Below are 25718 nucleotides of genomic sequence, written 5' to 3'. Positions count from 1 at the left end.
AAGTAATTAATTGCAAAAATACCACCAAATAAATTCAAAACCATGGATTTCAAATTGTCTATAAAATATGCCGTTTTAACGGTTTATTTTTTACTTTTAATGGAATTTGTCAAAGCCAATGATTCAGATGATGCGGAAAAATACAATGTGGGTGGAGTTTTAGGAGACTTTGAGAGTGAAAAGCATTTTCGTTTAACTATATCGGTAAGTTTGTTGTATTAAATTTTAATTTAAATTAGATTTTCTAAAATGTATATTTATTTGGTTTATTTCTAGCATTTAAATTTTGATCAAAACTATAAAACTAGCCGCAATATGACGTATTATGGCAAAACCATACGCATGGATAAGAATCCCATAAAAACGGTGTTCAACGTTTGTGATAAACTAATTGATAAAAGGGTGAGGTTTTTAAAATTTTGTTATATTTTTTAAAACTTATCTATGAAAGCTATAAGCCATTGTAAACTGTACAAAATTATTACTTTGAAATTTTTATAAATGAAGTTTTTTCAAATATGTTTTTTATTATAAAAATATAACTAGATTGTAGAAAAAGTTACAGCTAGTAGCTGATTATTTTTATGGGCTTTGAAGCACACTAACCTACATTCAATCATGCACAATCCTGCTGTTACGATAAAACAAAAGAAAAATTCCCTTGCTAACTCTATTAGATAATTTCAACTTTTTTCATGAAGGATTTTGAATAATAAATGTGCTAGTTGAAAAAACTGTCAAAAAAAAACTGCGGGGCACCCGGTGGGTTAAACTAATTCGGGTACGCTGAATTCAGTGGTGCTAACCGTTTTTTATGTTAGCTCGTATTTTCGAGATATACCGTTATTTTGAAAGTGGAGGAGGTTGCACAAAATATATTCGCGTAACTCAAAAACTGTTTATTTTATTGAACAAACTGTAAAAAACGAAATTCCGCAACAAAATTACCTTTAAGTAAGGCTTGACATGTTTTTAATCTTCGCAGAAATATAAACTTTATTTTTTAGAAAAATTTCGAAATTTTTGGTTTCTAAAACGGCATTAAAAATTGGAAAATGCATATACGCTCTTAATTCTTAAATTCAAATGCATATAACTTTGGAGTCAGTCACGATTTGTAAACAATTCTTTTTTTGTTTGACATATACATTTGCAGTTAGTCCAATAAAAGAAAAAATTAGCAAATCGGGAAATATTTGGACCCGCTGTTATCAAAAAACTAGAGTATGGTGGGTAAAAATTTTGATAATTTAATTTTAAAATGCGAATATCTCCTAAGCTATAAGAGATAGTTGATAGACACGATAAGGTAGTGCTCGATGAGGAGATTCTATGTGTGTAAGTTTTTTGAAATCGGCTCACACACGAAGAAAGTGGATCGTTTTAAAAATTTATCATACCCGAGTCCTACTTTGGGGTCCCCTGGCCGCACCTCTGGTAGACTCATGCGGTCAAAATTCAAACCTTAAACTCGTCAACACTTCTTTTTTGCACATGTCAAATTTCATTCAAATCGGACTAAGGGTTTAGATTTATTTCCCTCTTTTTATACCCTTCACCATGAGTGGCAAGGTTATATATAAGTTTGTCATTCAGTTTGTAATTTCTACATTTTTCATTTGCGACCCTATAAAGTATATATATTCTGGATCCTTATAGATAGCGGTGTCGATTAAGCCATGTCCGTCTGTATGTCTGTTGAAATCAATTTTCTGAAGACCCCAGATATCTTCGGGATCCAAATCTTCAATAATTCTGTCAGACATGCTTTCGAGAAGTTTGCTATTTAAAATCAACAAAATCGGTCCATAAATAACGGAGATATGAGCAAAAAACCTCGATGTTTGACCTATTTTTGATCTATATCTGGATTACTAAGTAATTAATATGGACAATATGGATATCTAATAATAGATATTTCAAAGTCCATTGCAACGATGTAGATAAGGCTATAGTAAGTTGGACCTACAATGGGTCAAAATCGGGAAAAAATATTTTTTAACTCGAATTTTTTTTCATCAAACAACTTTTTTTGTCATAAATTTTTTTCAAAAAAATTAAAAACCAAAAAAAAAAAATTTAAAAAAAAATTTGGAGAAAACTTTTTTAAAAAAAAATAAAAAAAGATTTCGGAAAAAAAAATTTTAAATTATAAAGTATCAAACATTTAGTTGATTTTTATCTATCTATCTATCTATCTATCTATCTATCTATCTATCTATCTATCTATCTATCTATCTATCTATCTATCTATCTATCTATCTATCTATCTATCTATCTATCTATCTATCTATCTATCTATCTATCTATCTATCTATCTATCTATCTATCTATCTATCTATCTATCTATCTATCTATCTATCTATCTATCTATCTATCTATCTATCTATCTATCTATCTATCTATCTATCTATCTATCTATCTATCTATCTATCTATCTATCTATCTATCTATCTATCTGTCTATCTATCTATCTCCCTCCCCAAAACGATCCACTAAGAAGGGATTTTTGGAAATTCGAACGTTTAGGGGGTAAAAAAGGGTAAAAACTGGTAAATTCGGTAACCTTATATCTTCAAATCTAATAAAGATACAAAAAAACTTAAAATTGCATGTTACTCCATTTAAAAAATAAGCTGACAGGTGTTTCGTACTTTTTCGAAATTCAAACCTTTTAAGGGATAAAACGGGTAAAAACTGTATTTTGGTACTTTTTTGGCACCCTACGTATCTTTAAAACCAACAAACATAGAAACAAATTTTAAATCGTATTCTTTACTCATCAAAAAATAAAAAATATGAGTTTGGTACTTTTTGGAAATTTGAACCCTTAAGGGATAAAAATTGAGTTTATTTTTGGTACTTTTTCATAAAATATGTTTTTCTATAATTTGACATAGAAATACGAATATTTTATTAGGAGCTCCCACAACGATACAGAAATTCATCCCGCAATGGGGATGAAAAAGGTACCAAAAAGGAGATAACATCGGGAAAATACATTTTATTTGAAATTATTAAACTAATTTTGATAATTTTTTTTTAACATTGGTTCCTGGATTCATACAAAAATTAACTAACAGGGTGTTATTAGGAACTCGAGTGCCAAGGATATTGCGCCAAATCCGGGTAAACAGTTTGGTACTTTTTTTAAAACATATTTTTCTTGGGCACATTAACAAAGATTTTATTCCTTTGAGACATGTCTGTAGCATAAACAATTTAGGCAAAATGGATTATTTTTAAATTTCAAACTTGAGAGGTGTTCAAGGAGGAAAAGGAAAATTGGTACTTTTCTCCTAATGGTACATTTTTAATATTTTAAATTATTTCACTTATCGACATTAAAGTTAGCTGATATGTATCTGAGTGAAGTTAGTATTAAAAATAGGGGATAATATTTAGGTACCAAAATCTGAGAACTGAACTATAGGTACTTTTTTATTCTTCTAATGGAACATTTTTTAATTTTCTATAACAATGGACTTAGAAACATGAAATTAAGCATATATGGTCTTAAGTGAGTGAGAATTCTAGGCGGAGACTTTTTGGTACTTTTTCTTTCGGTTTCGGGTTTGTGATAATTTATTAAACATTAAGTGTTTTAGAAACAAAATTAGTTAATAATATAGAAAATTCTATACAAATTTAAAATTCAAACTTGGTTATGATTTAGTGAATACGAATTCAAAAGTGATAATCTGTGGTACTATTTCTTTATTGCAATGGTACTTTTTGAATATTTTACAATAATAAACCTAAAAATTTAAAATTAAGCACACATGATTCTGAATGGTAACTTTCTTTAGCATTTTCTATAATAATGGACTCAGAAATATGAAATTAGACATTTAGATTCACAAAGGGAGACTTAATAGTACTATTTCCTTCTTCTAATTGGGGTGGCGAAGCGCACCGGGTCAGCTAGTTTATTATATTTCCTTTAGCTTTAGTTTGATTAAGAATTTATTTAGCTGAAACTTTTCGTACTGCATTTGATTTTGCTGAAGGAGAATCTGAATTAGTATCAAGCTTATTTTCGCCTAAAATTGAGTGGAACTGGAATGTAGACAATTGGCAACAATATGCATTAAAGGGTTAAACCACTACACAATTTTGATGTTTTGTGGTTTCAGTAGTACAAATATGGTCCAAATTTTAAAATCTATGGAGATTTTCTTTTTAAAAAAAATGTTTAAGTCAAATTGTGATTTTTTTTAGACGTTTCTCCACATAATTAATGATTACTTAAGAACGGTTAGACCGATATTACTAAAGTAAACTTAAAACAAATTAAATTTATATATTACGTTTTAATCGCCTCAGTATTTTCGGAGTTATAATAAGAAATTGAAGCAAAAAATATATTTTTTATGTGAAAATAGCCAATTTTTTTTGTTTTAAAAAAATCATGAAAAATCGAAAACGGCAGAAATTTTTCAGATTTATTGCTTTATCGCAAAGCCACATGTATTAGAAACAAAATGAGATATCGATCATAAAAATCGATGGATTATTTTCGAATTTGTTTACAATTAAGTGAATTCGCTCATTTTCACAAAATTCTAGTTATTTGTTTGATATACATAAAATTGAATAGTTAATGTTCATCTTTTGAACGATTAAATTTTGACAACATTTTCCCCATGCTATGTACAAATTTTCACATATATATTGCGTTTTAATCGGCTCAGTAGTTTTGGAGTTATAATAACAAATTGAAGCAAAAAATATATTTTTTACGTGAAAATAGCCAATTTTTTTGTTTTAAAAAAATCATGAAAAATTTAAAACGCCAGAAATTGTTCAGATTTATTGCTTTATAGCAAAGCCACATGTATTAGAAACAAAATGAGATATCGATCATAAAAATCGATGGATTCTTTTCGATTTTATTCACAATTAAGTGAATTCGGTAATTTTCACAAAATTTTAGTTATTTGTTTGATATGCAAAAATTGAATAGTTAATGTTCTTCTTTTGAACGATTAAATTTTGAAAACATTTTCCCCATGCTATGTACAAATTTTCACATATATATTGCGTTTTAATCGGCTCAGTAGTTTTGGAGTTATAATAACAAATTGAAGCAAAAAATATTTTTTTTACGTGAAAATTGAAAATTTTTTTTGTTTTAAAAAATTCATGAAAAATCAAAAACGCCAGAAATTGTTTAGATTTATTACTTTACCGTAAAGCCACATGTAATAGAAATAAAATGAGATATTGATCATAAAAATCGATGGATTATTTTCGAATTTGTTTACAATTAAGTGAATTCGCTTATTTATATAATGGTTACTCAAGCCTTTTTTTGCTGTTGACCTGTGTAATTTATAAAATTTGAAGGGTGTGTTTTATTGTTAAGAAAGTAATTTTGGTACTCCATACCAAAAATTAAAACTGCTCGATAATTTCAAAGATAATGGAATGATAAATACCCAAATAAAAAGTAGCAATTAATATCAAATATTTAAATGTATTTAGTGGAATTTGAATAACTGAAAATTTATCAAAAAAATGTTTATGACATTTCAATATTACAAAATAAAATTTCATTATTTCAATAAAAAATTTCCAAAACTTTAAAATTTATATAAAATTTACGTTCAATTTCTTAAAAAATACTTCTATGTTTTTATTTCAATCAAATTTGTTTGTATTAATTTACACTTCTTATCCAAGTTATTCTTCATTTATTCATTTATTTTGTTGTTTTTGTTTGACAGTGTGTTTTATTATAGTGTATTATAATCAATTTAAATTTAAACGGAATAATACCGGATATTATATTATTGAGTGCTACATTTATGAAAGAAGAAAGATTTCATGTAAATGCCTTAACGTATGCTATACAAATTATATAGTTATTTATTTACAGAAATGTATAAACACATGTAAATGTGTATGGGTTTGTGTACATGTACAGTAGGCCACTGTAAAATCGTATGAAGAAAAATATGCAAGGGATTATAACATAATTTTGAATTTAACTAAATTATAGGCAAAAATTGGATTTTTCGAATTCAATTTTTGCCTATGTAGTAAAATGGTCGGTGTTATAACATTAACAAAAATTTTTCTTGAGGGAAAAAACTTTGTTTTAGTTATCTACACTGCTGTGTAGCAGTCTAATGTAATACATATTATCGTTGGGTTAAGTAGATGCGAGTACAAGATTGCAGGCATAAATCTCATCTGCCAATTTAACGATATACAGTGGTTGGCAAAACAATGGAAACTTTTCCAAATATTTAATTAGTGGCCTAAAATTTGAAATAATTTTTTAAAAAAATTTTAACATTTTTGTAGTATTTTATTTGTATACTTTTATTAACTTAATTTAACAAAAAACAAAGGACATAATTAATTAAATTCTAAAAATGAGAAAACAAAATTAAAAGATTTCTTTATTACGGCATTGACAAAACAATGGAAACTTAGGTATTATTTTAACAAATATGGTCTAAACTTTGAAATAACTCAATATTTTGTTGGGTATCCCTTATTTTTTATAACTGCTACACATCGATGATGCATTGAACCAATTAAAGAGTCAATGGTCTCCTTTGAAATATTTTGCTATTCCCTTATAAATCTTCCTTATTAGTGTAATTTTGGGTCCTTATTTTACGATCTACAATTTCTCATAGATTTTCTATGGGATTGAGATCTGGCGATTGGGCAGGCCATTTCAAAACACGTACCTCGTTGGATTGTAACCACTCGTTTAATATGGTTCTGTATCCTATACCTGTCATGGTATCTTTTATAATATGAATTGGGCCCATACCTTGCCCTGAAAAACATATCCATACCATAATATTGCCATCGCCAAACTTTACATTCTTATTTGTGTACTTTGGATCTAATCTTTTTCCCTTTGGTCGTCTTACAAATGTTCTCCCATCACTGCCTCTTAAATTGTATTTGGATTCGTCGGAAAAGAGGTCAGTATTCCATTTCTGTATCGAACAGTTTAAATGATCCCTACAAATTGTAGACGAGCAGAACGGTTCTTTTTAGAAATGAGTGGTTTTTTCACAGGACGATAACAACCAATACCAGCCTCATTTGCCCTGCGACTAACTGTTCGGGTACTTATTTCTTATTTTAGGCTATTAACAACCTCTCGAGGAGTTATTTTTGGAAATTTCTTGAACTCTCTCGCTATTAAATTATCTTGTCTAGGAGTAGTCTTACGTCTAGGAGTCTTAGTCTTCCACCTAAATGTTGAGTTTTTACAGAACCGGTCTCACGAAATTTCTTTAAAATTTTTGAAACTGCTGATTTATTTATTGAATATTTGTCACAGATACCTTTTTGTTTTAAACCAGCTTTAAAATCGTTAATTATTTTATTTTTTAAGTCTTCACAAATCTTTACTTTAGCCATTTGCGTTAACTTTAAAAAAAAACAATTATGCAAAAAACTTAGAAAAAGAAATTGTGAAAAATTACCAGAATTTAAAAGTAAAATAAAATAACTGTAAACAGGATGCTTTTTACATCGTTCTTTTAAATATTATTTTCGTTTTACACTTCTTTCTTGCAGAAGTTTCCATTGTTTCCATTGTTTTGCCTGTAGCGAAATAATGAATATTTTTAATTTTGTTCCCTTTTTTCAGAATATAATTAATTATGTTTTTTGTTTTTCAGTTAATTTATATACATAAATAAAACTATACAAGTTAAATATTAAAAAAAAAATTTTATTTTAAAAAAATATTTTAAATTTTGGGCTACATATGGAATATTTGGAAAAGTTTCCATTGTTTTGTCAACCACTTTATATGTTTGTCATTCCGTTTGTAATTTCCACAATATAATTTTCCGTCCCTATAAAGTATATATATTGTAGATCCTTATAGATAGCGGAGTCGATTAAGCCATGTCCGTCTGTCCGTCTGTTGAAATCAAGTTTCCGAAGCCCCCAAATAACTTACATACACGATTCATATATCAAAATCTCCGGAATTCTTCCGGCTCGATTGCTAAATCGAGAAAATCGGTTCACAAATGGCTGAGATATAAGGAAAAAACCAGGACAACCTTGATTTTTGACCTATATCTGGATTATAATGACTTAGTAATATAGACAATATGGATATCTAATGATAGATATTTCAAAGACCTTTGCAATGACATATATAAGACCATAATAAGTTGGATCTACAATGGGTCAAAATACGAAAAAAAAATATTTATTCTAAATATTAAAAAAAAAATTTAGAAAACAAAAAAAAAAATTTTTTTTTAATTTAAAAAAAAAAAAAATTTTACAAAAAATTAAAAAACAACTGGAAAAAAAATAAATTTTGTTAATCTAAAAATATTTAAAATTTTTATTTTGAAGTATAATTTGGTGAAGATTCGGCACAGCCGAATTAGCTCTCTTACTTGTTATGACTTATTTTGTTCTACTTATTAAAATCTAATAAAAAAATTTCCTTTACTTTACCTTTCAAACAAATTCTAATCAATTGATTCCATCCTCAATATCTCAATATGTTAACAATTCAGCTCTTTTCCTAAACATCCAGCTATACTTCCATATCACATTACTCTCTTTCTCCCAAGAGAACTTCCGTTTCCTTTAATATTTTACTTGAACTTTGTCTGTCATTGTTTTAATTCTTTTTTCTTTTACTCAAAAATTCTACTCATCTCTATATACATACATATATCTGTATGTTTGTATGAATGTATGTTTGCATAAGTAAGTTTGTATATGTATGTCCTTTTGAGCTGTTAGCGTGTTTGTATGTTGAGTGTTCATTTCACCACTTGAAATGCAATTACATCTAATATCCTTTTAAAATTACCATAAATTTCCCTCCTTTTTCCAAGGCATTTTCATCAATGCTTTTCTTTTTTCTTTTTTTTTTTTGCTGGGGTTTGAAATAAATAAGTATTCTGTGTATTTAGTATAGAATGAAGGCGTTGTTATATCAATTTGAAAGATCTAATAATGATAATAATATAACAAAAAAATATGAATGAATGAAGGAATAAATGAATGAATGTTATCCTAATAGACATCTTCTGCTGTCTTTTTTGACACACAAACACACAGATGACTCTTTTTTCCCCTCAATATTATTACAACAAAAAGAAAATCAGAAAATACTGTGACACTTACTCATGTTAGATGGGAAAATATGTAAGAGAGTTTACTCCTGAGACCAAATTTTTTTTTGGGTATTTTTTTTTTTGATGTTCTCTGTAACCGGTGTGTTGAGTTCCTTATATTTTTTTTTGTAACAAAATTTCTAATTTTTTGCTTCCGTCAATAGCATGCGATGGATGGTTGAATGATTGTTAGGATGTCATAACAGAAATGTATGACAGCAATGTTTTGATATATAGGTATATATTTGTTTAAAAATATTACACTGAAAAAAATCCAGTATAGACTCCACATCATTTAATTCCTAATGGAACATATTTCGTTCACCAATTCCATTTATTATTGTAACTTCTTTTTTTTCTTTTTTCTTGGACCAGCACTCAGGGGATGACCCCTACTCATGCAAAGCATTGTGTTGGAACTAGGAAAATAGGTTATGGGAGGGAGGATAGAGGGAGTAGTGTTTGTGGACATTTGATTTGAATTTTCCTATATTGAAAGTGATAGGAAAGACTTCAGGAGGAAGCTTATTCCACATACGGACAGTACGGCTAAAGAACGAATATTCCCTGTAATGTGTTGTGCAATCTACTGTCCAGTCGACAACAAATTGATGTGCCCTTGCCGAAGAGCGTGTGTTGCGTAAAAAAACTACGGGTTTCGGGAACAAGTTCCCTAATTTCAGCAGAGCACATACCATTGTAGTATCGGTAGAACAGTGAAACACAACCCACATTGCGACGATGTTCCAGTGAGTCAATAGAGCTAGATACCCTACTGTCACCGATAAGCATCTACGCCCTCTCCTGTACGCGGTCGAGTAACTCCAAAATAGATTTCGAAGCACCGGCCCACACATGACAGTTGTATTCCATTTTAGGTCGGATATAAGTGGTGTAAATAGTAAGGAGATCAGATGGAGTGAAGAATTTCTTACTCCGTTTTAGAAAACCAAGGCACTTGAATGCTTCTTTCGACACTCGAAAAATGTGTTTTGTCCAGCGGACATCGCACTGAATACTCATGCCTAGAACATCAAGAGCTTCTGATTCCTTAATATTTACACCACCCATAAAAACAGATGGAGCAACATGGTCTGTTGTGCGTTTGTGAGTTAACATTCGCACAACCCCATTCAGAGTTTGTCACAAGATCTTGGTTGAGCGTATCATTCATATTTTGCCTCATTGCCCCAATCTCCGACAGGCTTGGTCTATAATTCAATGCATATGAATGGCAAATGTTGCTGTCATCTGCAAAAGAGTAGATAGGGTTGGAAGTTTGACGTAGAAGGTCGTTTATAAAGATAAGAAATAGAGTAGGAGAAAGGACGGAGCCTTGCGGTACCCCTGAATTGATCTTGAACTCGTTTGATGAAATTCCATCTATAACAACTCGTATAGTGCGATCTCTGAGAAAGCTCGATATAAATCGAGAGAAGTTATTACCGACACCAAAACGTAAACGTATTGTAATGTTGCATACAACGAATTTTCTGAATGAGTTTTTGATGTCCATATCATATTGATTTCTCTTTCGTGTGAAATCATCGGCTCCTTTTCTCAATGTATGACTCAGTCATTTAAATGTCATGTCTGAAGAGATCCCTAAATCTTGAATGGAAATAGTAATAAGCTAAGTATTGGCAATGGACTGCGATATCATCAGTTCCTTGTCCCAAAGACTGACTCAACTTTTTACTCGATTGAGTGTCTTCTTTAGGTGATTGGGAGGCTTCATGATCTTCTCAAGAGATCATCGGTTCCCATTCTCAACGTGTAATTGTGCCATTTAAATTTTCACTATTGAATTTGTTCTTTAAATGATGTCTGAAGAGTTCAGATCCATAACTCTTTATTGGAAATAGTAACTGGCCAAATATTGCCAGAAGACCCGCTATATCTTCTGAAGCCTTGAGGGTTGTATTTAATGGACTGTAGTAAGAGATCATCGTCTTCCTTTCTCAACCTGTTTAGGCAAATAAATATTCTCGATTGATACTTTAAGTGATAGCTGAAGATTCGGATCCCAAACTCTTTATTTGAGATAGTAATTAGCCAAGTATTGGCTGGCATACCGGATCTTCCGAAGAGTTCACAGTTGTAAAATCATCAGCTCCTTGTCTCAACGACTGACCCAGCTATTTACTCGATTCTTTAAGTGATAACTGTAGAGTTCGGATCCCTAAATCTTGATTGGAAATAGTAATTAGCTAAATATTGGCAGGCATATCGGATCTTCTGAAACGTTGAAAGTTGTATTCAATGGACTGTGATATCATCAGTTCCTTGTCTCAACAACTGGCCCAGTCATTTACTCGATTGACTGTCTTCTCTAGGTGAAGTCTGAACAATTGTTATCCATAACACTTGATTGGAAATAGTAACTGGCCAAGTATGGCCAAGTATTGCCAAGTATTGCTATGTCTTCTGCGGCCTTGTGGATTGTATTCAACATGATATCTGAAGATATTGGATCCCTAACTCTTGATTGGAGATAGTAATTAGCCAGGTATTGGCTGAAGAGTTTACTTCCATTACACTCTTGTTTGGAGAAAGTAACTGGTCAAGTATTGGTAGACATATCGCATCTCCTGAAGCCTTCAATGGGCTGTCGAGCCTCGCGTATTTAAATTTTCTGGATATCAGAAGACTCTAGATTGATAATATTAACTGACCAAGTACTGGTAGGCTTTAGGGTCTTATGAATCGGCTCCCATTCTCAATTTGTAGCTGTGCCATTTAAATGATGTCTGAAGAGTTCGCATACTTAACTCTTGATTGGAAATAGTAACTGGGCAAGTATTGCCAGAAGATAAGCTATATCTTCTGAAGCCTTGACGTTTGTATTCAAAGGACTGTATTGTGATCATCGGCTTCCTTTCTCAACCTGTGACTTAGGCATTTAAATTTTCAAGATGTAATGTCTTCTTTAAGTGACAACTGAAGAGTTTAGATCCCTAACTCTTGATTTGAGATAAAAATTAGCCTAGTATTGGCTGGCATACCGGATCTTCCGAAGCGTTCACAGTTGTAAGATCGTCATCTCCTTGTCACAACGACTGACTCAATCATTTACTCGATTGAATGTCTTCTTTAGGTGATGTCTGAAGAGTTCGCCTCCATAACTCTTGATTGGTAATAGTAACTGGCCAAGTATTGGGAGGTTTCAGGATCTTCTGAAGAGATCATCCGCTCCCGCTCCCAACAGTCATTGAAATTTCCTCAATTTAATGTCTTCTTAAACTTCTATATGCAGAGTTTTCTTCCATAACACTTTTATTTGGAGAATGTAACTGGCCAAGTATTGGTAGGCATATCAAATCTTCTGAGGCCTTGAGGGTTGTCTTCTGTGGACTGTCGCATAAGATGATCAGCATCCTTTCGCAACGTGAGACTCAGTTATATCAGTTTTCTAGATTTAATGTTTGAAGAGTTCGTAACCATAACTCTTGAATGGAAATATTGACCCGCTAATAAATTCGCAGTTTTCAAACATGCGCTTGAATGTTTTCTATTTTGCGTTTAGAGATGTTCCATGTTTCGAAATAAGTCCGAATATAGTTGTTTTGAGTTCTCCAGAATTTGCTAAGAGTGTGGAACGCCTGATTTGCTTGAGACAAAGTCCACTGTGGATAATTTCTTACTAAAGCTTTCCAAATAGAGGAACAGTTCTACGTTTTCGATTGTTTATCCTACTAGCTGAATGTTTATGAGCATTGATTTAGTCCTGCTGATATTGATGTGCAACTTAGCTTCAGTTTGCATTTTAGCTTGTATACTCGAAAAGTGATAAGATATAAGACACATTAAATCTGCGTAATGGAAATCACCTCTTTATACCAAGTGGTTTTGTGATAGACTGACTCATAACAGCGTCAATTATTATGTTAATAGAAATGGTCACAATACACTGCCTTGATGAACTCCAACATTAACCTTTATTGGATAGGATCTTAGTCACAAAACTGCATAGCATCTGTTGGAGTTTAGGATAGCATTTCACATTAGTATATCTTCCAAATTTAATATTAAAATGGTTGTAATCCACGATGTTTTGAATTGCGGAACAGCTCTTTGGCTCCAGCTTTTTTTATTAAGTCTGGAACTCTTTTTGACTTTCGATTATCCTCATTATATAGCCATTGGGTATACTTGTACATCATTTGGGCTGAGTTGACATAATTTAATGCGTAAGGGGACAATATTTATGTACCGATTTTGCTGATTTCTGGAACCTTACCCAATATATTGATGTAACAAAAATGTCGGTGTTATTTAGTGGTTTTGTAATGATAATATCGAATTCAAATCGTCTCAGAGAGCTGAAAGTTTTATTCAAACATAACATTATTTCACCAGCCATCCTGGATACCCGTTAATTTCTTTAAGTGCAACTTCAATTTCAAGTCACTTTTCATATTTTTGCCAGCACAATTTTTGGTGGTTTAAGGGGGTGGCGTGTCATAAAAAAGACATCTGCAGAAAATGGCTTATAATTTCATTTTTTTCATATTTTCTTTATTTCTTAACATCTTTTGTGGCATTTTGCTGTTGTTTTCAATTTTCTCTTTGTCTGGTTGTTTTTTTGTGGTTTGTTAAACAGGTTTATGCGGTTGTGGTGTCGCATGAACAAACCTCCGGTGATTTGTCACCAGCTGCCGTTAGCTATACAAGTGGTTTCTTTCAAATACCCGTTATTGGTATCTCGTCACGTGATGCGGCCTTCTCCGATAAAAATATTCATGTTTCCTTTTTGCGCACCGTGCCTCCCTACTATCATCAGGCTGATGTCTGGCTGGAAATGTTAAATCATTTTAGCTACACAAAGGTAAGCTCAGAGAGATTCTTTCTTTGCTTCCTAAGGGACAAACAACATCATGTAATCGTTTTTATTATTATTATTATTTGTCTTTATGTCACCCATTAAGGTAATTATAATACACAGTTCGGATACAGATGGTCGTGCCATATTGGGTAGATTTCAAACAACCTCCCAAAACTATTACGATGATATAGATGTAAGAGCCACCGTTGAATTGATAGTGGAATTTGAGCCAAAATTGGAAAGTTTTGCAGAGCATTTGATTGATATGAAAACGGCTCAGAGTCGGGTGTATTTGGTGTATGCCAGGTAAGTTTATATATTGTATTTATAGTGTTTTTCTTTTCTCTTATTTTACTATTTTTCCTTTCCTTTGCTCTAGCACTGAGGATGCCCAAGTGATTTTCCGTGATGCTGCTTTGTACAATATGACTGAGGCTGACCATGTATGGATTGTCACTGAACAGGCCTTAAGTGCCAACAATACACCAGATGGTATTTTGGGTTTGCAACTAGAACATGTTAATAGTGATAATCGCCATATAAGGGTTAGTTAGTGTGATTTATATAAGTCTTGTGCTGTTTTATGTTAATGTCATTATTCTTTTTAACCCTTAAGGATTCTGTATATGTTTTGGCTTCTGCTATTAAGGAAATGATGAAAAATGAAACAATTACGGAGCCGCCAAAGAATTGTGATGATTCGGGTGTTAATTGGGAATCAGGTGGGTAAAGTTAAAGTCAAATAAAGGGATAAGTAGTAGATTGGCTGTTGATTTGAAATGGTTAAAAGCTAATTTGGATACGTTATTGATATGTTGGGCTATTTCGTTAACGGATATGAAATTTTGTTATTATTTCGCACGATATCCAATCTGGAGCTATTTCAGAATTCCATATGCACCAGTGATTTATTTCCTTGTACAGCCCTTGTCGTTCATGTATCCATTTTGGATATTCAAAGTATAATTTACTATTTAACCCCCTCTGGATCCGCGCCTGCCTTAAGCTTTAGTTGCCCGTATAGCGTTTCTTTTACCAGCTTGATTGGTGGAAGGACTGTAAGTACATACGCTTCCGAAGTTGGAACTGTGCAGTACGACATTTCCATCGTTGTGGCAAAATTTGGCACTTTTGTAAACTTCCTTTGGGTCAAAACAGTTTTGAATTACTCTGATCAAAGATGTTATCGTATGTTAAGCCTTGTTTCTAGTATCTCTATAGGAGGAATAGCCGGCTGTGTTATTAAAAGTGATATACTACGTTGGAGTATCCGAATTGTCTGGCTCCTTCCGGAAGCTCCATAGTCAAAACATCAACATACAAGACATTCCACAACTGAAACGAAAACAATTCAGAAACGAGACGGTGACGAACACCAACGTTTTTCAGTTTAAGTTTTCATTATCGGCGCCGATTACGGTGTATGCGGAAATCCAGCTTTAGTTGAGGCTGATTTGGGTTCCCAGGCACGGCAACTGTTCCAATAACTTGGTTATGAATGATATTGCTAAATAAGGAATTATGTTGGATGAGACAACGAATATTTGGTCCAAATACGGCTATCGGATAACTGCGTGACTGATCTGGTTATAATTTGAACACTGGTGTCTGTCATAACAAAGAACAGTGTTATAGGGACTCTTGACATGGGGATGAGGGTCATGATGAGGGAGTACAGTACTTCACTCTGCTTCTGTTTGTAATAAGGCCAGATTATTTGCTCATTGAACTCAGTTTTGTTTGGTTAACTTATCAGTAATGAACCTGAGATCAATATACTCCATCATCAGGGAAACAGAATGGTTTGTAGATGTTCGAAGATTAAGGGATCCAAGTGAAATGGAATTTGCTGCCCATGGAAACTATTTTGAGTTCTTTTCATATCAGTTTCATGTTCTCCATAGTATTGAATGGTTTACCCCAAATGTCCAAGTCGATTTCACTGAAAAGTTCTACCCATCACCTGCTCTCCAGCTGATTCTAAAATCTCCCCTCAATCTCCTGAATTCGAGTCTGAGGAATAAGTCATTGTGGAAGCCATTCATGTTGTTATGTATTTTTCATCGTTCCACTAGTAGGGTTTCGTGAGGTTACGGGCGGTTGTCATTGATTTCACCGCATTCTTTACTTTGCTGCATATTTCTATAAATATACTGGAAGAATTTCATGGATATTTCTCACGTCCCATTTAAGGAGATTTGTCTTAGTTTGTGACATTAATAGGTAGTCTTGACATGTGGATGGGTCTTACTTTCAACGACTATTCTAGAATTTATCATGCCTGGCCTCGGCATGTAAGATGACCAAATTGTTTGGTGTTCGAACTCAGTTTTGTTTGGATGATTTATCAGGGATCAACCTGAAATCAATATACTCCTTCATCAGGGAAACAGAATGGTTTGTGGATTCCTGCATTTTATAAGCTTTCTAAAATCTCCTCGCGTTCTCCTGAATTCGAGTCTGAGGAATAAGTCGTAGTCTTTACGGGAAAATTCCATGCGTGTTGATACGTATTTTTCATCGTTCCACTAGTAGGATTTCGTGAGGTTACTGGCGTATGTCTTAAACGTTGATCATCGATTTACCCCATTCTTTACATTGCTGTCTATTTCTTTAAAAAAAAACTGGACTGGAATTTCATGAAGTTTCTCACTTCCCATTTAGGAAGATTTGCCATAGTTTATGGCATTGATAGGGATTCTCATCAATGATGAGTCATCAATGCTAAAAGTGATGTATTGGTGGTCGTTTAACGTGACCTGATCCTTAAGAATCATCCAGCTCTAAAGAAGTTGAATTGGAATATCTTTAGGCAGTTGCATTAATGCATGTTTCGTTGTGTTATAAGATTCTCTAATAATAGGTGTCACGTTTGTCACAGTCACAATACAATTCTCTAATGTTGAGTACTGGAATCTATCTGGGTGTCACATTTATTGCATGCACAAGTGCACTTCAAACATCATCTTCTTGATTCATCCTATTGGTAAATGCTTGAATCATGATTTAATTTTAAAGCTCCTCTTTGTGGTTATGAATTTATTTGGTTGTCTTTCTTTCTTTATTTGGAGATTACGACCTAGATCTATTAGTTCTCGTGAACTTTATATGGTATCTCGTCGTGATTTAATTTTCAAGCTCCTCTCTGTATATATATATTGATTCCTATGGTTCCAAGTTGGAACAAAGGGCCGTAACGAAATTCTTCCATCGGGATCTGTCCTGTGCCATTAGTTTTATCTCAGACCAAGTTTTTCCTGTTCTGCTAGTTTCGGATTCTAATTGCCTTCTCCAAGTGTTAGCGGGTCTTCCTCCTCTTCTGCTGCCTTGAGAGTTCCAGTCAATTGCCATCTTTGATATATCATCATGAGGTCTTCTCAAAATATGGCCAACCCAGCTCCATTTCCTCCTTGCAATTTCCATGCGGATTGGTGTTTCGTCTGCTATTTACCAGAGGTCCCTGTTGGAAACTACGTTCGGCCAAAATATTCGCAATATTTTGCGCAAGCAGCGGTTAATAAATACTTGCAGGGATTGTATGTCGCTTGTAGTACAGTTCCAGGACTCACATCCGTATAGCAGGGTGGAGCGAACATTTGAGGAGAAAAGGCGGAGCTTAGTCTTCATATGTAACTGTGGTGACTTCCACACCCTATGTAATGTACCATATGATTGTTTTGCCTTTCCTATGCGATATGCAATATCATTACGTGAGCCGCCTGTGGTGGATATGATACTACCTAAGTAGCAGAACGATTGCACATCCTCGAGCTCTACTTTGTTGTTGACCTTGAATTTAGAGAGATTAATTGCATTGATGCGTAGAACCTTAGTTTTGTCGAAGTTAGTATGAAGGCCTACACCTGATGCCAGCTGATGTATCTGATCCAATTTGGCTGACATGTCGCTGTAATTGTGTGCGAGCAGGCAAATATCATTAGCATAATCAAGATCTTCCAGTCGACCATTCATACCCCATGTAATGCCTCTTCTAATGCGGGTGGATTGCTGCATAATTGAGTCCAATACAATATTGAATAACAGCGGAGATAGGATACATCCCTGTCGTACACCAGTGCTTACACCAATGGGATTGCCTAACATGCGTTCACGCAGTAGTCGACTTGTTGAGTTGCCATACAGAGCTCTGATAAGATCGATTAGCTCAGGTGGAATTCCTTTACATTGAAGTGCGTGCCAAATAGCCTCATGGTGGATAGTATCAAATGCTTTGGCGAAGTCGATGAATATGAGATATAGTGGAGATCGCCATTCTACCGACTGTTCCACTATGATCCGTTGGCTATTTATATGATCGGTGCAAGATCGGTGTGGTGTGAAACCAGCTTGCTCATTACGAAGATATGATGAAATTGATGATGATAGTCTAGCATGGATTATATTCGCTAGCACCTTATTAATCATAGTTAAAAGAGTTATACCCCGCCAGTTTCTGCATTCCGTTAAGTCTCCTTTCTTGGGTAGTTTAATTATCACTCCCTCACTAAGTTCAGCAGGAAGAGAGTGGGATGTCCAGAAGTCCTTGATAATAGGTCTGATTATTTCAGCGCTAAGAGTAGGATCAGCCTTAAGCAGTTCAGGATTGATATTGTCTACGCCTGGTGCCTTGCCATTATCTGTGGTTATGAGTTTATTTGGTTGTCTTTCTTTATTTGGAGATTTCGACCTAGATCCTCTAGTTCTCATGCCTTTATAGGGTATCTTGGTGTGTAACAATCTATCTTTATAAGCTTTACATATAAAGAAAGAAATTAAACAAAATTAATAACCACAGAGACAACAATTGATACAGATGGACATAGATTGTTACACACCGAGATACCCTATAAAGTGCAAGAGAACTACAGGATCTAGGTCAAATTCTTTACTTCTCTTTTTGACCTAGATCATCTACTTCTCTTGCTATTTATAGGCTGAAATGGAGTAAAGCTCGATCATTACTCAATGTCGATCTTATTGTACAAGTCAATGCTCAATTTATGTCATCGTTTATAGACTTGAGCATGTTTCTTGTACTTTGAATAACTTTATTCTCTTCCAGGAAAACGTCTTTTTCACTACCTCAGAACCCGTAATATAACCGGTGAAACGGGCCAGGTGGCATTCGATGATAATGGCGATAGGATATATGCCGGCTATGATGTAATCAATATGAGGCCAAAGCAAAAGAAACAAGTTGTGGGCAAATTCTATTATGATGATGTAAGGAAAAAAACTTTAAATAAAATCAAAGCAAATTCAGTAAATTGTCTCTTCTTGTAATTAGGACAAAGGTATGATGCGTTTGAAAATCAACGATAGTCAAATTATATGGCCGGGTGAACAGAAAAAGAAACCGGAGGGCATAATGATACCCACACATTTGAAAGTATTGACCATAGAAGAGAAGCCTTTTGTATATGTCAGACGTTTGACGGATGATGAAGTGAATTGTGTAGATGATGAGGTGCCCTGTCCTCTCTTTAATACCACAAATGGAGTGGGTAGGTTCAAAACGAAACTTTAAACATGATAAAAACTATTTATTCTCATTATAAATTAATTTGTATTACAGAAAACGATTACTGCTGTCGTGGCTATTGTATAGATCTACTTAAAGCCTTGTCACAGCGCATTAATTTCACCTATGAATTGGGACTCTCTCCAGATGGTCAGTTTGGTCATTATATTTTGAAAAATTCCACTACCGGTACAATATCTTCATCGACAAAGAAGGAATGGACTGGTTTAATAGGCGAACTGGTGAATGAACGGGCGGACATGATTGTAGCACCACTAACCATTAACCCGGAGCGTGCCGAATATATAGAGTTTTCGAAACCCTTTAAATATCAAGGCATTACAATACTCGAAAAGAAACCATCACGTTCGAGTACTTTAGTGTCTTTCTTGCAACCATTTAGTAACACGCTTTGGATATTGGTAGTGGTGTCGGTGCATGTTGTGGCTCTGGTTCTGTATCTGCTGGATAGGTAAGTTGTTTTCTTTTTACTGCTGGATAACAAGCATGTTCTTTTTTAAATCTACTATGTAATTAAATATAAAATCTCTTTCTCTATGTGTATCTTATTAAACAAAGAGCATGTTTTAAAGTTAATTTGATTTATTTCTAATCTCTTTCTCTCTCTCTCTATGTTAACTTAAATGTAATTCAAGCTTTTAGGTTTAATTGTGTGTTACTTGTGATTATGATTTTCTAGCTGTTTTTGGCAGTTTCCGGAATTAATATTGAATTTATTTAATTCCTTGTCTCTCATAGATTTTCTCCATTTGGTCGTTTTAAACTTTCTCATGTTGATAGTCATGAAGAGAAGGCTTTAAATTTAAGTTCTGCCATTTGGTTTGCCTGGGGCGTTCTTTTAAACAGTGGCATTGGCGAGGGCACGCCGCGCAGTTTTTCCGCACGTGTATTGGGCATGGTGTGGGCTGGTTTTGCCATGATCATTGTAGCCTCGTATACTGCCAACTTGGCGGCTTTCCTCGTGTTGGAGCGTCCCAAAACCAAGCTGAGTGGCATTAATGATGCTCGTTTGCGTAATACTATGGAGAATTTGACTTGTGCTACGGTTAAGGGTTCATCGGTGGACATGTACTTTAGACGCCAGGTGGAATTGTCGAATATGTACAGAACCATGGAGGCTAATAACTATGATACAGCTGAGAAGGCCATAGAGGATGTTAAGAAGGGGTTAGTTTGATTGTTCTTAATAACTAACTTAATTAATGTTTGTTTTATTTTGTTTAGCAAACTGATGGCTTTTATATGGGATTCATCTCGCTTGGAATATGAAGCCTCTAAGGATTGTGAATTGGTTACGGCGGGAGAGTTATTTGGCCGCAGTGGTTATGGCATTGGTTTGCAAAAAGGTTCACCTTGGACGGATGCAGTTACTTTGACGATTTTGGAATTTCATGAAAGTGAGTTGGAAATTTACACATATAAAATCACGATCTGGAATTATGTTGCAATTGTTATATTGAAACTTTACTTGTGGATCATTAAACAGATCCTTTTGTGTTGCCAAATGGATTTAAAATTATGACCAGATGCAATTACATCAGATCTAAGCATCTTTCTACGGAAGCTGGAAGAAGATCTTCCATGTTTTCTTCCTTTGATCTTTTTAGGCTTGTGAACTTGAATGTAAATAGAATAAGTTCAATTAAACTGTTGAGAGATCTTTCTGGCTTCGGTTATTGTAGTTTCAGCGCTCTAACTCTGCGAACTATCAGATTTAAAAGCAACCATAAATGTTTCCAAAGAAAAGACAAATACTTTTGACTTTAGTAGTTGGAAAATCTTCTTCTTTGCGGTGAAGTTTTGTGATCTTTTTAGACCTCTGTCCTTGAAGAAGATATTTCGCGGATCGTCAGTTTACTCTAAAATCTGATTTCAGTTCAGGCATTTCCAATGCAATTTCATCAGATCTAAACTTCTTACTTAGGAAGCTGAAAGCAGATCTTCTATGTTTTCTTCCTTTTAACTTTTTAGGTTTGTGAACTTGAATGTAGAAAGAAGACCGAAAGTTCAATTAATCTGTTTAGACAAATTTACTCTGCGATTCCCGTCCTTTGCCAGAGATCTTTCTAGCTTCGGTTATTGTAGCTTCAGCGCGAACCATTCGATTTAAAAGCAACCATGAATGTTTCCAGTGAAAAGACAAATAATATCCGTGGTAGTCTTATGTGTCACCAGATCTAAACTTTTGACTTTGGAAGTTGGAAAATCTCCTTCTGTATTTTCATCCTTGCGATGAAGTTCTGTAATCTTTTTAGACGTCTGTCCTTGAAGAAAATATTTCGCGGATCGTCAGTGTCTGTAATAAAACAGGAGTATCGAAGTCAATCTGCACTTGTACTCGAACCATAAAGATCTCCCTCTGGCAAATGAGAAATGCCGTTGAAATATTCCTGAATCAGGGAGTTTCCGAAGAAGTTCAATATCATCGAGATAGCGGAGAGAATCCTCTTTAATCCCACAACAACCAGAATGATCTCTGGCAAATCACGAGAATCGAAGTCAATCTACATTAAAATGTTCCTCGATTAGGGAACTTAGCTTTATGGAGACTGTGGAGATAATATGCTTGAACTGAAGCCAGATTGTAGAGTAAATTCTGGCTTCAGTTCAAGCATATTATCTCCACAGTCTCGATGAAGCTCAGTTCCTTTATTTCATCAGATCAAAACTTCTTACTTCGGCAGCTGGAAGCAAATCTTCGATGTTCTTTTCCTTTGATATTTTTAGGCTTGTACAAAGAAGAAGTACAATTGAACTGTTAAGATAAAATTACTTTCCTCCGTTGCCAGAGATCTTTCTAGCTTCGGTTATTGTAGTTTCAGTGCATTAACTCTGCGAACTATTTGATTTGAAAGGAACCATCAATGTTTCCAATGAATAGCCAAATAATATCACCGATAGTCTTAAGTTTCTCCAGATCCAAACTTTTGACTTTGGAAGTTGGAAAATCTTCTTCTGTATTTTCATTCTCGCGGTGAAGATCTGTGATCTTTTTAGACCTCTGTCATTGAAGAAGATATTTCGCGGAACGTCAATTTACTCTACAATCTGGCTTCAGTTCAAGCTTATTATCTCCACAGTCTCGATGAAGCTCAGTTCCTTTATTTCATCAGATCAAAACTTCTTACTTCGGCAGCTGGAAGCAAATCTTCTATGTTCTTTTCCTTTGATATTTTTAGGCTTTTGAACTTATATGTAGAAAGGAGATGTTAAATTGAACTGTTAAGATAAAATTACTTTCCTCCCTTGCCAGAGATCTTACTAGCTTCGGTTATTGTAGTTTCAGCGCATTAACTCTGCGAACTATTTGATTTGAAAGGAACCATCAATGTTTCCAATGAATAGCCAAATTATATCACCGATAGTCTTATGTTTCTCCAGATCCAAACTTTTGACTTTGGAAGTTGGAAAATCTTCTTCTGTATATTCATCCTTGCAATGAAGTTCTGTCATCTGTTTAAACCTCTATTTTTGAAGAAGATATTTCCCGGAACGTCAGTTTACTCTACAATCTGGCTTCAGTTCAAGCATATTATCTCCTCAGTCTCCATGAAGCTAAGTTCCCTAATCGAGGAACATTTCAAAGTAGATTGACTTCGATCCTCAAGATTTCCCAGAGACCATTCAGGTTTTTGTGGAATTAAAGCGGATTATCTCTGCAATTCCTATGATATTGAACTTCTTCAGAAACTCCTTGATCATTTGCCGGAGGGAGATCTTTATGGTCCGAGTACAAGTGCAGATTGACTTCGATCCTCCTGATTTTTGTGGAATTAAAGCGGATTATCTCTGCAATCTCGATGATATTGAACTTCTTCAGAAACTCCCTGATCCAGGAATATTTCAACAGTATTTCTCATTTGCCGGAGAGAGATCTTTATAGTTCGAGTACAAGTGCAGATTGACTTCGATCCTCCTGATTTACCAGAGATCATTCTGGTTTTTGTGGAATTAAAGCGGCTTATCTCTGCAATCTCGATGATATTGAACTTCTTCAGAAACATCCTGATCCAGGAATATTTCAACGTCATTTCTCATTTGCCGGAGATCTTTATGGTTCGATTGGAAGTACTGTTTAATGTATGCAGCATATTAAAAACGTTCTTCGTTCTTTGCATTTCACTGTTCATTGACTACTATAATCGTCCTCTGCTAGATATCTTCCTGGATTCAATTCAACCGAATTATCTCTGCAATCTCCATAATGTTGAACTTCTTCAGCTACTCAATGATCCAGGAGTATTTCAATGTATATTTACTACAATCTGTTGTCCTTTCCTTTGCCGAAGATTATTATGGTTTGACTGCAAGCTAGCAGTTTAATGTATGCAGCATATTATCAAAGATTATCGTTATTGGAATTTCACTGATCATTGACTACGATAATCGTCCACTGCTAGAGATCTTTCTGTATTCAGTTCAAGAAGATTATCTCTAGATGATGTTGAACTTCTTCAGCTACTCAATGATCCAGGAGTATTTCAATGTATATTTACTACAATCTGTTGTCCTTTGCCGAAGTGCCAGCTAGCAGTTCAATATATACTGCATATTGTCTTCTTCGTCCTTTGCATTTCTCCTTTTCCAGATATCTTTCTGATCCAGAAGTTTTTCAATGTATCTTTGTTTTTTTTTTCCGGAGATATTTGTGGTTTAAGTACAAGCCGCGGTATATTGGCAGTGATGTTCGTCCTTTGCCTTTCTGACTTTAGTTTAAGTAAATTATTCCCTCATTGAATCTCTCTCTTATCAATCTACGATCTTCATCTTATTCCAGAGACCTGTCTGGCTTCAGTTTAAATGCCTGATCTCTCTGAATCTATATTAGGCCTTAGTCGGAGTTGTTTTTGGTTTCACAGCCCGCGTATTATCTGTTCAACATAATCTCGGTATTTTGTTACAAATATGTTTGGTTTTGTGCTTGAATCATATTGAATTTCCTTGTAAAATTTAATATTCGCGATCGTACTCCAGAGTTACTACTTCCGTTTTGAGAAAAAAAGTTTTAAACAGATCACAGATCCAAGATTTCTCATCTGACTCCATCTTATTCGATTTTCTTGCACCAAATTATGTCTGTAATTTGACTTCTAGTGCACGTAAGCCATGAATTTATCAACAAAGAGTTTCCATTGTACTTCATTGTCAAAAGTAGAGGTGACATGATTGATTGGGAACAGAACACGACCAAATTCTTGAACGATTATCCAAACTATGAGGTCTGAGGAATGTTGCCAAATCATGCTCATTTAAGACTAAATTCCCCTATTGATTATATTTTTAATGGTTTCCTATGAAATTTATATATAATTTCATTTAAATTTACAGGCGGTTTTATGGAGGCTCTAGACAAGGCCTGGATATTTCATGGAAATGCTCAACAATGTGAACAATTTGAGAAAACACCCAACACTTTGGGATTAAAAAATATGGCAGGGGTGTTCATATTGGTGGCGGCCGGGGTAGCCATAGGTGTGGGACTCATATTAATCGAGGTGATATATAAACGACATCAGGTGAAGAAACAAAAACGAATGGATATAGCTAGACATGCTGCTGCCAAATGGAGAGGAACAATAGAGGTAATTGTGAAGATATTGCTAAAAATATATTTTCTATTTAATTGTTTCTATTTAATTAATATAGAAACGCAAAACCATACGCACCTCCTTGGCCATGCAACGTCAGTATAATGTGGGCCTTAATGCCAATCCCGGCACCATTAGCTATTCGGTGGACAAGAGACGCTATCATCGTTTGGGTCCTAGAGGACCGGAAAATGCTTGGATTGGTGACAACAATGATATGCTGAGAAATCGCCGTTTCTTAGATCCCTCCAAACCCAAACACTCACCCAAAGTACATGCTCCGCTTTTGGGCAGAATGAAACAACAGCAGCCGGGTAATCTAATGCCACCCAAGTACTCACCCGGCTATACAAGTGATGTTTCACATTTGGTAGTTTAAAAACCAAATCGAAATTAACCAAATTTTATAGAAACTTAAGAAGAAATAATTGATTGTTACAAATTTGAAACCAAAGATTTAAATTGAAAATATGTAGTTTTATTAATTTTTTTTTAACGAGTAAACGAAAATTTGTTACAATTTAAAGATGCATAAGCTCAAATTTTTAATGTAAAACAAAAGTTTAAATATGTTTATATGTATATGTACTATATATTTAATGTTAATTATTTAATTAAATATGTCTTTAAGA

At 34.0% G+C, this 25718-nt stretch overlaps 1 protein-coding gene across 1 annotated transcript; it reads left to right on the top strand.

The window, feature by feature from the left end:
• The first annotated feature begins 92 nt into the window (after positions 1-92).
• Nmdar1 (NMDA receptor 1) lies at positions 93-25478 on the top strand. The gene is made up of 13 exons (XM_065516354.1): positions 93-204; positions 277-402; positions 13735-13959; positions 14060-14262; positions 14336-14501; positions 14573-14678; positions 19019-19179; positions 19244-19460; positions 19532-19949; positions 20237-20665; positions 20723-20895; positions 24827-25080; positions 25145-25478. The coding sequence occupies exons 1-13, from the start codon at positions 100-102 to the stop codon at positions 25463-25465; spliced, it is 2904 nt and encodes a 967-aa protein (XP_065372426.1). The 5' UTR covers positions 93-99; the 3' UTR covers positions 25466-25478.
• The last annotated feature ends 240 nt before the right edge of the window (positions 25479-25718 follow it).

The sequence above is a fragment of the Calliphora vicina genome, chromosome 1 (assembly GCF_958450345.1).
Source record: "Calliphora vicina chromosome 1, idCalVici1.1, whole genome shotgun sequence".
Lineage (NCBI taxonomy): Eukaryota > Metazoa > Arthropoda > Insecta > Diptera > Calliphoridae > Calliphora > Calliphora vicina.
Note: the sequence above shows the minus strand (reverse complement) of the source record. Positions and strands in the feature narration are given on the sequence as shown.

Bases quoted from the DNA above. Each gene is read 5' to 3' on its own strand.
- Nmdar1 (XM_065516354.1), top strand. From the start codon at position 100: ATGGAATTTGTCAAAGCCAATGATTCAGATGATGCGGAAAAATACAAT. The intron at 19,180-19,243 runs GTAAGGAAAAAA...TCTTGTAATTAG, and splicing joins GCAAATTCTATTATGATGAT to GACAAAGGTATGATGCGTTT. The intron at 20,896-24,826 runs GTGAGTTGGAAA...TTAAATTTACAG, and splicing joins GATTTTGGAATTTCATGAAA to GCGGTTTTATGGAGGCTCTA.